The 12,347-nt window shown below is 36.5% G+C and overlaps 1 protein-coding gene, 1 long non-coding RNA gene and 1 pseudogene across 7 annotated transcripts in view; 2 read left to right on the forward strand and 1 right to left on the reverse strand.

Moving 5' to 3' along the window:
* Ncoa1 (nuclear receptor coactivator 1) overlaps positions 1-12,347 on the reverse strand; it is a 251,421-nt gene that overhangs the window by 93,061 nt on the left and 146,013 nt on the right. For all 6 annotated transcript variants that reach the window (XM_063231459.1, XM_063231465.1, XM_063231449.1 and 3 more), the window contains one exon: positions 5,821-5,926. In XM_063231459.1, the coding sequence (XP_063087529.1) occupies positions 5,821-5,909 (89 nt within the window). In that variant the 5' untranslated portion in view covers positions 5,910-5,926. Of the gene's footprint in view, positions 1-5,820; positions 5,927-12,347 lie in introns of those variants that run through there.
* On the forward strand, positions 3,636-3,759 carry LOC111757754 (U2 spliceosomal RNA; annotated as a pseudogene).
* LOC134471769 (uncharacterized) lies at positions 5,805-7,143 on the forward strand. The gene is made up of 2 exons (XR_010041396.1): positions 5,805-5,939; positions 6,998-7,143. It is a non-coding gene; the product is annotated as an uncharacterized LOC134471769 (long non-coding RNA).

The raw sequence follows: 12,347 nt of genomic DNA on the forward strand, positions 1-12,347 counted from the left end.
GTAAGATACAAGGTCTGAATCCTGTCATGTTGTTCCCTGTGTCTAGATGTTCCCCAAAACCTCATGTGCTCATAGCTGGGGCTTTTTCAGGGATAGCTGGATCGACAGTGTGGGATGCAGGGATTAAGGTATGTGATTACTAAATTAGTCTCTCCTAGTTGGTTTGGCACAGTTCTGGGTACGCATGGGTGTGAGTTTTCCCCACACTAAGGGCAGGTAGTCTGGATAAGATATAAAGGACAGGTGAGGATTATCACAGTGGCATAAGCGCCTGTCTGGCAAGTGCAAAGTTGAGAGTTCGACCCCCCGTACAAAAAAAAAAAGATATAAAGGACACAAAGAGGTCACTGTTAGTTGCTTGTTGCTTGTTCGCTGCTTGCTACCTTCTGGCTGCCTCCTCCTTGATGCCCTTCTGCCAGCCACCTTCCCTCAAAGCCACCAACTATGAACTGAAACGTCTACCAATTGTGGACTAAATATACCTTTTCTCTTTTAACTTTGGGTGTTGGATATTTCGTCTCAGCAACCAGAAAAGTATTAAGACATGTCACAAGGGATCTTGCACACAACTTCAGGGTGTGATATGGTGCCTAAGAGTGCAGGCTCATACTTGCTGCCACTGGCTAGTCAGTGACCACGTAAGTCAGGAGCAAGGTAACCTCTGTATGCGCCAATCTCCTCATCTAGAAAACTGCGATGATGACATTAATGACCTCTTGCAGTTTTATGATGAAAAAGACGATACATGTAAAATGCCTTGCAGAGTTCTTGCATATACTATTTGTTCAATAAACGTTATCTATTATAACTTTAATTATGCTTACTTATTTTCAAGACAATGGGAACTCCTTGAAGGTTTAAGAAGACCTGTCTCACACTTCACCTGTATCCTCAAAACACCTCACAGATGGCGTTGGCTGAAGAGCTGGCGTTTAATAAATACTGCCTGAGCTGAACTGGAACTGTCATCTAACTGTAAAGCACTCCTAACCACCACTTTATGACTGGCATTTTAGTTCTCATTCTCTGAGAATAACAAGGGGATAGAAAAATGGGGAGACAGATACAAGATATTTCACCCCAACAAAGAGTAACTAAAAAACTCTCCAGTCTAGGGTTCTGTACACAGAATTGGCAATATCCTGAGATCTAATAGATGCCTTTTATAATGAGTTCATACTCTTGTTTGGGAGAGTGACAATAAAGCCAGAAGAAACACTGCAAGGTTGTTATTAATGTAACAACTAAATCAGTTTCAAAATGGTAAAAATTTTGTTCCCTATATCAAAGATATCATTTTACTAAAACTGAAGCCCAACACCTCTAATCTCAGCATTCTGTGAAGTTGAAGCAGAAGGATCTCAAGTTAGAGCCTAGCTTAGGCAACATAGAGAGACTATGACTCAAAACAAAAACAAAAACACCCCAAAAAGAACTGGTATGTAGTTTGGTGAAAAGTTCCTGGGTTCAATCCCCTGTACCACAAAGGGGGTAAAAACTCAAGTCCATACATACAAACCTGAACTAGAGTCATCACTTTCAAAATAATTTTAAAGCAAGCAAGAAGATAATTATTTCAAAGATGTGAAAAAAACAGAAAGAGTACACAAATTATGTAATAATGTTCCGCATATACACAAATCAAAGAAAATAAACAAGTAAATCATTAAAACAAATAAGAAAGTTCAATTCAGTGGACTGATGTAAGACCAATATCCAGAAATCATTAGCACTGTACACACTAACAACTGTCATCGAATAAGGCCCACAGACAAAATGATACCACTGATAAATGTGATAACAATTCTATGGTACATGAGAATATATATCTCATCAAAGATAGGCTGGATATTTATGAGGGAAGTTGTGAAATATTGGATAACAGCAAAGACCTAAATAAATGAAAAATTTTATATTCATAAAAAAGAATTTTCTAGAATCTAGAGCATAAAAAATGTTAATATTATGAGTTTAATCTATTAAAGTAAATGAAAGTCTAATCAGAATTCAACAAAAATAGTTTTTGGAGTCTAAGACAGGTGTGGTGGGGCACACCTCTAATTCCAGTACTCTGAAAGGCTGAGGCAGAAAGACTGCAAATTGGGAGCCCAACATAGGCAATTTAGTGAGACCCTGTCTCGAAATTTTAAAAAAGGGGGTGAGGTTGAGATACAGCTCAATGTGAGAGTTCTGCTTTCCATCTCTAGTATTGGGATGGGGGACTTTTCTCAAATCTTTATGTAAGGGTAAAAAACCAAGTATGGGAAAAATAATTTTAGAAAATAACAAGGAAGAGGGATTGGTCCTATCAGATACACACAAAGGAAACTGTCAAAAGAAAGCTCAGAATCAGATCCCTATTTATGATAAATATACCAATACAGTAGAAGGGAAGAACAGATTCAGAACTATTGACTGGAAAAAACAATAAAATTGGGTCTCTATGTTATCTACACAGAAAAATAAAATTCAATTAATTAAAACCCTAAAAGTGTTTTTGCATAAAATATATAAAAATATATTTAAGACTTTAAAATAAAGGAAAGTTTTAAGTTAAGACCCCAAAAGCCTTGACACATGAAGAGAAGGTTTTTAATTTTTTTGAGATAGAGTCCTACTAATGTAGTTCAGGGTGCCCTTGAGCTTACTATGTAGCTCATGCTGGCATCAAACTCATGGCACAGTCTCCTGCCTCAGGCTCTCCAATGCTGGAATTACAGCGCTACCATGCTCGGCAGACTTTAGTATGCCCGCGGATCTCACAGTTCAAAGGATGGGAGAAGACCTTCTTACATGTGATATTGAAAAAAAAGAGGCCAGTAATTTAAAAAGAAAACTTTAAAATAACTCTTCCAAAAGAGGAAAAAAAGTGGAGTGGGGAACAACTCAGAAAGAATTTGGTAACAAAATACAACCAAGAAATTAGCAGAGGTACGGGTAGTAGAAAACAAAGACAATTAAATTAACTATCAGGGAAATGTACTTAATGCTATAACCCCATACCCAACTTGGCAAAATGTTAAAGCGAGAAAAAGTGTCAATAAGAATGTGGGAAAACAGAAACTTCAATGCTTGTCATTTGAAGCCCAGTGTAGTAATTACCTGGTTAACATAAAAATGAACATGGACCCTAAAGAAACTCTTTTTAAGTATACAATGGCAGGTAGAGTATGTATGTAGATGTCTGCTGCAGTGCTGACTATGAGAGCAAAAATTTATAGCAGTTTATGGTTTTGCAACGTCTACTGATAGGAGAATAGATTGTTTGAAATGTGACATATTCATGTAATACAATACTATGCAAGAGCTACTAGGTTACGTACATGTACTAACTCCCCACAATGATGGTAATCATTACATAATGTAAATATGTACTAATAAAAGTTTAAAGACGATCTTCTAGGACTGAATAAACTTATGTATATTTAAATCTCAAAATCCATGTGGGGCTGGGTATGGTGGTGCATCCTATAATCACAGCACTTGGGAAACTGAGGCAGGAGTATCTCTGTGAGTCTGAGGTCAGCATGGGCTACAAAGTGAGTTTAAGGCCAATCTGAACTCCAGAGGGAGACTCTGTTTAAAAAAAAAAAATCAGAAAACAAAAAATCCATGTTGAAAAGTTATAGAAAAAAATAGCTTCTCGGCCTTTTGGCTAAGATCAAGTGTAGAAAAAAATAGCATACAGTTTATGTAAATTTAATAAACATTTTATACTGCTCATAGATATATGTGTGCATAAAATCAGACTGAAGGCACTAGAAAAAATAAATAGAAGTAGATATTTTATTTAAGATTATGCAAATATGAAAAAGATACAACATAAAAATATTAATTATAAGTGGTAAATATATATGGTTTCTTAGTGTATTCTATTGATACAGAATTCATATAATTGATACTTTTTAAATATCCTTATATAAAAATTAAATGGTAATAGTTAAAGATAACAGTTTTATTTGTTCTACGTTTTTCTTCATGAACAACTGACTTTATACACAAGTGTTAACTTCCACAACACACAAGATACATACGTGATGTATCTTGATATAACCCTTTTTCCTAGATCTGGACACTTGTAAGTACTTAGATCATGGCCTCTCTAGGCCAGTTTTTGGAGCTGATTAACTGTCAACTTTTCTTTTTTTCCCCTCTAGCCCCCACATTCTCCTATAAAGCCTCTTCTTTTCCTTCACACTGGAAAGAAGCACGTAACCAATGACAGCAGAGCCTTGGCAGCTTTCCTCTCAGTGATGATTGGTGATTATTAATTAGGGTTGATTTTGCTTTCCCTGCCCCTGAGATAATCTGACAATGTCTGAAAACATTTTTGGTTACCATAACGAAGTTATTATTGGCATTTAGTATGTAGAAGCAAGGGTACTGCTAAATATTTGTGTTGATTGTGACTGTCAACTCGACTGGATTAAGAAATGGCAAGAGACGTGACTGGACTGTGAAGTCACTGGTATCTCGAAACGGCAAGAGAGGTGACTGGACTGTGAAGTCACTGGTATCTCATCAGGTGCTAACACAGGGATGGACTCATACCCGAAGGGCTGTCAGAAGGGAGGCGTCCCCTCTGGCTTTCTCTTACTCTTGGCTTCTTGGATGCTACAAATGAAGCAACTTTTTTTGCCATGATATTTCTGCAGGGGAGCCTTAACCATGGACTGAAACTGTGAGTAGAACTACAACTCTTTAAACTGTAGGTATAAGGTATTTTGTCCTGGAGACAAAAGTGTACTAAAACAATATCCTGTAATATACAGAACAGCCCACCATAACCAAGAATTATTGGCTTAGGATATTTAGTGCAGAGTTCGAGGGAGGTTGCTCTAGATGCTAAAAGACAAATAGAGTCAAATCCCCACTCCTTGCTTCTCAGATGGGAACTGATCTTTTAATCTGACTGGATTCGACACTATTCTATATATTAATCCATTTCTTCAAAAATCAAATGTAAAAGGCAATAGTTTCACTTATTTGTACTTAATTAGGCTCTCCTTAGCAGTAAGCTCGTCTCTTTTCTTTTCTTTTTCTTTCTTTTTTTGGAGACAGGATCTTGCTATGTAATTCAGTCAGGCTGGCCTTCAACTCACTATGCAGCCTGGGCTGGCTTCACACTCGCAGCGACCCTGCTGCCTCAGCCTCCCGAGTGCTGGGATTATAGGCGTGCACCACCGCACCTGGCAGCAGTTAGCTTTCTTTCAGTCTGTTTCAGATGGTCATGTTCCTCACAACACACCAAATATTAATTTCACAAACAATCATTTTTCATATTCCTGAGATAATAATATATTCTTAGTGCCCAATACAGCATTTAAAACTATTCAAGAGATTTAATTACTTGACAAATATTTACTGTGTCCTTACTAAATATAAGCCACATACTGTGCTATGACCTAGTTATATAATGATGAGCAAGAACAGACAGGGTACCTTACCAAACAGCAATTCAGTGTCTAAGCCAGCTTATTCCTGAAATAATCACACGAACTAGTAAAAACCTTCAACTATGGATCAGAGCCATAACTCTATTTGAGACATCTACACAAGTGAGAGAGATTTGACCTCAGAGTTGCAGAAGGAAGAAAAGGTTCCCGTAAAGGAAGTAATGACTAAGCAGAGCCTGAGTACTAATTACAGGAAATGAAGAAGCAAGCTGAGTGTGGGAAAGGCGTGTGCGCAGACCTGGGAGGAGGAGGAGTGTGGTGAGTGTGAGGGGCTCTAGGAGGGCCGCTGAACCAGAAGCTCCAACGTGGCAGTGAAAACAATAAGGAAGCTCTGCCAGAAGCAGACTCAGGGGAGTGCTCCTACCTCGATGCCAGTGTGTCACATGGCGAGCCTTTTCTCTTGTGTGAGTCTGGGTTGGCAGGATCAGATGAACTGTCCCCAAGGCCACTCATGTTGAAAAACTTCACACCTAAAAAGGAAAGGTAAGAATAAGCAATCTACCTTATAGCCTTTTCACCCAAATACAGGATGGGGAATTCCTCTCTTCATGTTTCTAAATACAGCCAAAGTTTCTAAACACTGGTCTGTCAATAAAAAGAGGATTACAACTATAATAAAAGCATTGGTGTTTATGTACGACTAGAAGGGTCATCAACTACTCACTTCCCATACTTCTGTTTCCTAAATCTGTAAAATAAAATTAAATCCCTTATGAAATTATTATGATAAAGTCAGATGAAAATATTGTTAGAATAGTTAAAAAATAAAATTTTATTTTTACAAAGAGAAAAATCATTTTACCTGTAAAATATAAAGACAAGTATATGAGAGTCACAAAAATTATTTTTGGAATTTTACTCAGACCCTACTTTGCAAAAATAACTTTACCTACAAGGTTTAGTACTTTGTATTGATAGAAATTAAATAGTACATATATGCTTAGAGTAATAAACTAGATTTGGAATTTGAACTGTACTTCCACTTTTGAGTTCCATATACCCAACCTCGTGTTTATGTAGTTAGGCTACAAAGATCAAATGTTTAGTCTATGTTAGGATCTTGGTAGAGGTGCCAGAAATCACAAAGTCACTCCCTGAATGCCAGCCAGGTCTCTCACCTGCTGTGCCAGTTAGTGACTGCACTTACAGACCCTATCTGATCTGTCTCTCATCAGCCACTTCCCTTGTGATTGCTAAGAAAACAGAATCATTCATGGCTTTGCAGTCATCATTACCTTTTGGGTTTTATTAGTGCCAAACAATACACCTACATTCTCTTACTCTATCCACCTTTGGAAAACAAAGGCAAACTTACGTTAAAATGGGAAACTGTGAGCCTTGTTCTAAATTCTGAATTATTAAACCCCAGCAGACAGCATATTAGCTGCCATGCTGGGAATGTATATTTTAATGAATGCTGAAGTTTTTGACCATCTCTCACATGGTTTTAGCTATCATATTTTTATTACAACTGTAAAAAAAAAAGCAACATCTATAAATGAGTAAATCTTTCAGTAACTCTAAAATCTACTCTATTTCAGGTCCTTCTCTGAAGACCAAAGATTGTCATACCCTCATTGTATAAATGTTCCCAAAATTTTAATCATGAAACTATGTCATGTAACTAGAAAGCCACATTTCAAATTTTTTCCATTTTAGAAGAGCTGCTTATAAAAGCTTTTAACACCTAGGACTGTGATCTTGCAATTATTTTTTATTCTTTCTTTTTTACTTCTCACTTCTAATTGGTATCCGTGTCCTGCCAATTCCCCTTTAACAAGTATTTTAGATTTTCCCTCTCAATCTCAGATTGTTATGATCCTAGTTTGGAATCAAGCATTCTAGGTTATTACAAGATATTTTCATCTTTCTTCTCAATTCCAGCCATTCTCACTCTCAGCAATACTATCCAGTCCTAAACAGAAGCAAAAACACTTCTGCTCAAATGTCATTTTCAAGATGTTACTTTCTTAATGGAGAACCAATTGGATTCCTATTGAAGCATGGCAGATAAAAAGTATGGCTTTTGTAGCAGAAAGACCTTGTTCAAGTCTTGGTTTAACCACTAATGTGCCTACCTGTCCTTGGGCAAAATACATAACTTATCTTTAAATGTACTTCCTTCTCAGATAGATTTTGTCTCAAATGGTGCCATAAGTCATTCTAGCCTCTTCTCATAGAAGGCCCCACAGAAGCAAACACCACGATTTGTCAGTTTTTATTTCCTAAATACATTCATTCCTCACATTCTCCTTTACCAAGATGGTGAATTCAGATTCTCATCATGTCTTGTAGGACTACTAAAACAGTTTCCCAAATGGTTTTCAAGTTTCCAGTGTTGCTGTCCTATATCCATCTACTGCAGAATCACCAAATATACATCTAATCATGTCAGTCCTTTACTAAATGCTCCCAAGGATATCTAGCTTCCTTAACATGATATACAGTTTGCATCAGCTCTTGGGTGAGTCTATTATAGAACCTGATGAAAGAGCAGCTAAATGCCTGTTCAATAAAGTATTTACATACTATATATGTTATATATTATAATACATATATACTCTATATTATGTGATATATAATCTGCATATATAAACACACACATATATGTTAGTCTTAGTTTCAATCTCAAAAGATTTCAAAAATAGGATGCTTGCTAATATACTATGCTCCTGAAAAAGGTAAACGTTAGGCAAAAAAATCCACTTTAAATTGATCTCAGTTTGGTGAATAGCCCAATTGAAAATATCAATATTTATTGAACTCCTTCCATATGCCAACCTCTGTTCTAGGTCTTGGGAATACAGTTGTGAATAAAATTTACAAAATCACTATCCACATAGACCAGTGATGGTGAATCTTTTAGAGCTTTCAATGATACAAACAGTCCACTATGCTATGTGTACCATAAATTCACCACTGACACAGAGTATCATTCTATCGTAAGAAAAAAACAATAAATGAAATTAATAAGTAAATTATATACTTGATCTTAGGGGGAAAAGAAATGATTTTAAAAGGTAAATGATAAAGTATATTAGGAGGTGTAAGTGCTAGTGGGAAAAGTAAGGCAAAACTTCAGTAATGAGGTAGCAAGTAAGGTGATCCAGAAAGGTCTCTATGCAAACATGAGATGTGAGGAGATCTTGAAGGAGACGCAGGAGAGCCATGAGAATGCCACATGAGGACAGGTGGTCCTGGCAGGGGAAGCATTATGAGAAACATGGAAGAGTGAGTGTGCGGCTAGACTGGGGAATGAGAGAACAGTGAATAGATACAACACAGAAGGCCTGAGAAAAGATGTGCACAGTGCTATATGCCTGATCCCAGCACTCTGGGAGGCTGAGGCAGGAGGATGGAAAGTTGGAGTCCAGCCTGGGCAACTTAACAAGACCCTGTCTCAAAATATAAAGTAAAAATGGGCTGGGAATGTAACTCAGTGAAGGCCCTGGATTGAATTCTCAGTACTGACAGATATGAGAGAGAGACAGAGAGAGAGAGAGAGAGAGAGAGAGAGAGAGAGAGAAAGGGGAGAGAGAGGGAGAGGGAGAGGAAGAGAGACAGACCTGACTGTGGTCTTATTAGCATTCATTCTGAAATCCAAACACAAAATAAGAACAATCAGCTAAGTGATACATGACTGTAATAAGAAACTATCTTTTACATGAAAATTAACAGAAATACAAATAAGGTTAACAAAACATCACAAAAATTAAAGGTACCACTTAAGTTTATTTTCACATACAAAAAACCCTGTAAGTCTTTAGTTAATATAAAAAAGAATTATGCAATAAATAACGAAGTGTCAAATCTAAACTTTTCTACAAAGGAGACAGGACAGAAGGATATAAGAAACAAAAAAGAGTAAAAACATGAGTTCAATTTGCCCAAATTCAAAAATAGAGTTTGCTAACTCTTATTTCATGGTCACGTGCCAGTTCCTGTGAAGCTGCCCATCTTTTCTGCCTCAGATGAAATTGTGTCATAATCATCAGGAAGTCTTTCATTCCTGAAAATATTCCTGGGTATATCTTTCTTATTACAATATGCTCTAAGCTGTAATTACTTTGTCTCCTTTTTTAGATTTGAACTCACAGGCAGTTATTAAATCGTTTTACTTTATGTGTAATATCTAGTAACATAATGCCCAAAAGATATGTAAGTTAGATAAGCAGTGATTACGCCATCGCTAAGCTACCTTCATTTCCTTCCCTCCCTGCTCCCTTTTCTCTCCAGAGTCTCACCATGTAGTTCAAGCTGGACTTGAACTCACTATGAGCCCCAACTGGCCTCGAACTCTTGGTTATCCTCCTGCCTCAGCCTCCCAAACGCTACCATTACAGGCCAGGCGCACACTGCCACACTCTGCTTCCTTCTGTTTTAATTTTGAGACAGCATCCTGCTGAATCACTAAACTGCCCAGGTTGGGCTTGAGCTTCTTATTCCTGCCTTAATCTCTGAGAGTACCGAGATTACAGGTGTGTACCACCAAGTCTGGCTGAGCCTACATTTAAAACTTTTAAAACATAATTAAGGTGTTTACGGTAAACTTTTCTACAATATTTTATAAAGCTTTGAAATTCTTTCCTATAATTGAGAAACATGAGCTTTCTTTGAAATTCTTATTCTCCTACTTTTCACAGAAATAAAACAAAAACTTTCTTGTTGGGCTAGAAAAAAAGCAAAAGATTTATACAATCTGAAAAGAAACCAGAGTACTCTTTTTGGTCTAGAAATTGAAAATTATCTCTTTTAATTCTGGAAACATGAAGCTCTGTTTCAGAGAAACAGCCTGAAATATGTCTCAGTACTATACAGTCACAAAGCCATTTTTCAGTTATATAATTAAAATAATTCAATATCAGATTTGATAATTTTGAGCAACAAATAAACTTGGGTCTAAAATAAGACTCTCATGCTATGCTACCCAAGTACCATTAGCTGGAGTTTCACATTTGCTAAATTTATCTGAGATTCTGGGGCTGAGGAAACAGCAGACACGATTCAACTGCAGTAGACAAACTGGCCTACCAAAATAAGCCAATGGTCAAAGAGCTATGGAAAGTCACCAAGAATTTGCTGGTGGTATGATTCTTGTATGAACTACTTTCTATTTACAAAACACAATAAACAAATAGTGCAATGCAAAACCTCTGATGAGACCAAACTATTATAGCTGTTGCATTTATGTGGATTGGCTTTATATCTGGTAATTAGGGTACTAAAAAAAGGGATTATTAATAAAAGAAATATTGGCTTCAGGAAACTAATTTGCGTATCATCTTTTACAAGAGGTAAGGTTTCCAAGTAAAAGTCCTCTGTTGATGTAAAGAGTTGCTAAATTATACCCAATCTCATCCAATCTCTATTAGTTTTAGGAACTAGAAAAGAAACCATATGTATCTCTGTACCACACTAAACCAAATAGATGGAGACTGAAGAAACAGAACAGTAGGTTTTAATTCAGTTGAGTTAAAAAGTTCTACCTAAGAAATCTGCTATTCATCTTTCGAATTTAGCTGAGAATTGATACTGAAAAATCAGTAATAGGCCAAGGAGTTCGTTCAGTGGCATAAGTGCCTGCCTGGCAAGCACGCAAGGTCGTGAGTTCAATCTCTGGTACCAAAAAGAAAAAAAACAAGAAAAATCAGCACCAGTATACTTAATAAACAACTCTAATAATATGTTTAAAAACCTGCAGCAGACCATTAGCATAGAGAAACACATACATGATAAGAGGGACACTCGAAGAAAAATCATAATAAATGGAGAGCTCCTGCACTAGGTATTTTCCATAAAGAAATGTTTCTCAAAGTGTGTCTTCAGACACACTTCAGGAAAAAAGTCAGAGTTAGGTATATAAGTTTACAATTTATCTTCTCATTTCAGTGACCACCAAACTCTTTCTCATGTGATAAGATCGGAACTTTAGGATATTTGCTGCCTACTTCATGGATGAAAAATATTCAGCTGTTTGGCTATACCATATTTTGTTTGTTTATTCAACAGTTCATGAACACTTAAGTTGTTTCCAGTCTTTGGGTATTGTCAATAATACTGCTATGAACATCAGCATACAGGTTTTTTGTGAATATGTTTTCACTGTTTTGAGTACATGCTTATGGCAGGGATGTCGAACGTTTTAGAGCTTTCGATGGTAACACACAGCCTGCTGCAGCGTGTGTGCCATCAGCTCGCCACCACTGACCTAGGCATTAGAACCACAAGATTATGTGGTGACTGGTATTTTAACAACTGACAGAGTGTTTTCCACAGTGGCTACAGCATCGTAAATTCCCATCAATATACATAGGATTCCACTCTTCTACATCCTTGATGAAAAATTATTTTTTCTCCTTTATAAAAAATTATAGTCATCCTAGTAAATGTAAAATCATTTCTTGTTATAGTTTTTACATTTCCTTTTGTTAGTGGCAATGAGCATCTTTTCAAATATTTACTGGTAATTTGTATATCTTCTTTGGAATTTAAGTCTATTAGGGTCCTCTTTTTTTAAAGAAATAAGTTTTATTTATATATTTGAGGTATCTAACATGTTATCAAAAATCTATCTATATATGTATAGATACACATATATACACACATATATAATTATTACAGTGAAGCAACAAACATACATATATAATTATTACAGTGAAGCAAATTAACATTTCCATCATCTTACACAGTTATCCATTTTCCTATGGTGACAACAGCAACTACTACCCACTCTTTTTTTTTTTTTCTTTTTCCTTTTTATTGGTAGCGGGGATTGAACTCACAACTGCCTGCTTGCAAGGCAGGCGCTTATGCCACTGAGCTAAATTCCCCAGCCCCTACTACCACCCACTCTTAACTTATCAAAATTCCTGAACACAATACACTATTATT

Source organism: Cavia porcellus, unplaced genomic scaffold (genome assembly GCF_034190915.1).
Source record: "Cavia porcellus strain 051 isolate PalLab524CR breed Dunkin Hartley unplaced genomic scaffold, mCavPor4.1 scaffold_1, whole genome shotgun sequence".
NCBI lineage: Eukaryota > Metazoa > Chordata > Mammalia > Rodentia > Caviidae > Cavia > Cavia porcellus.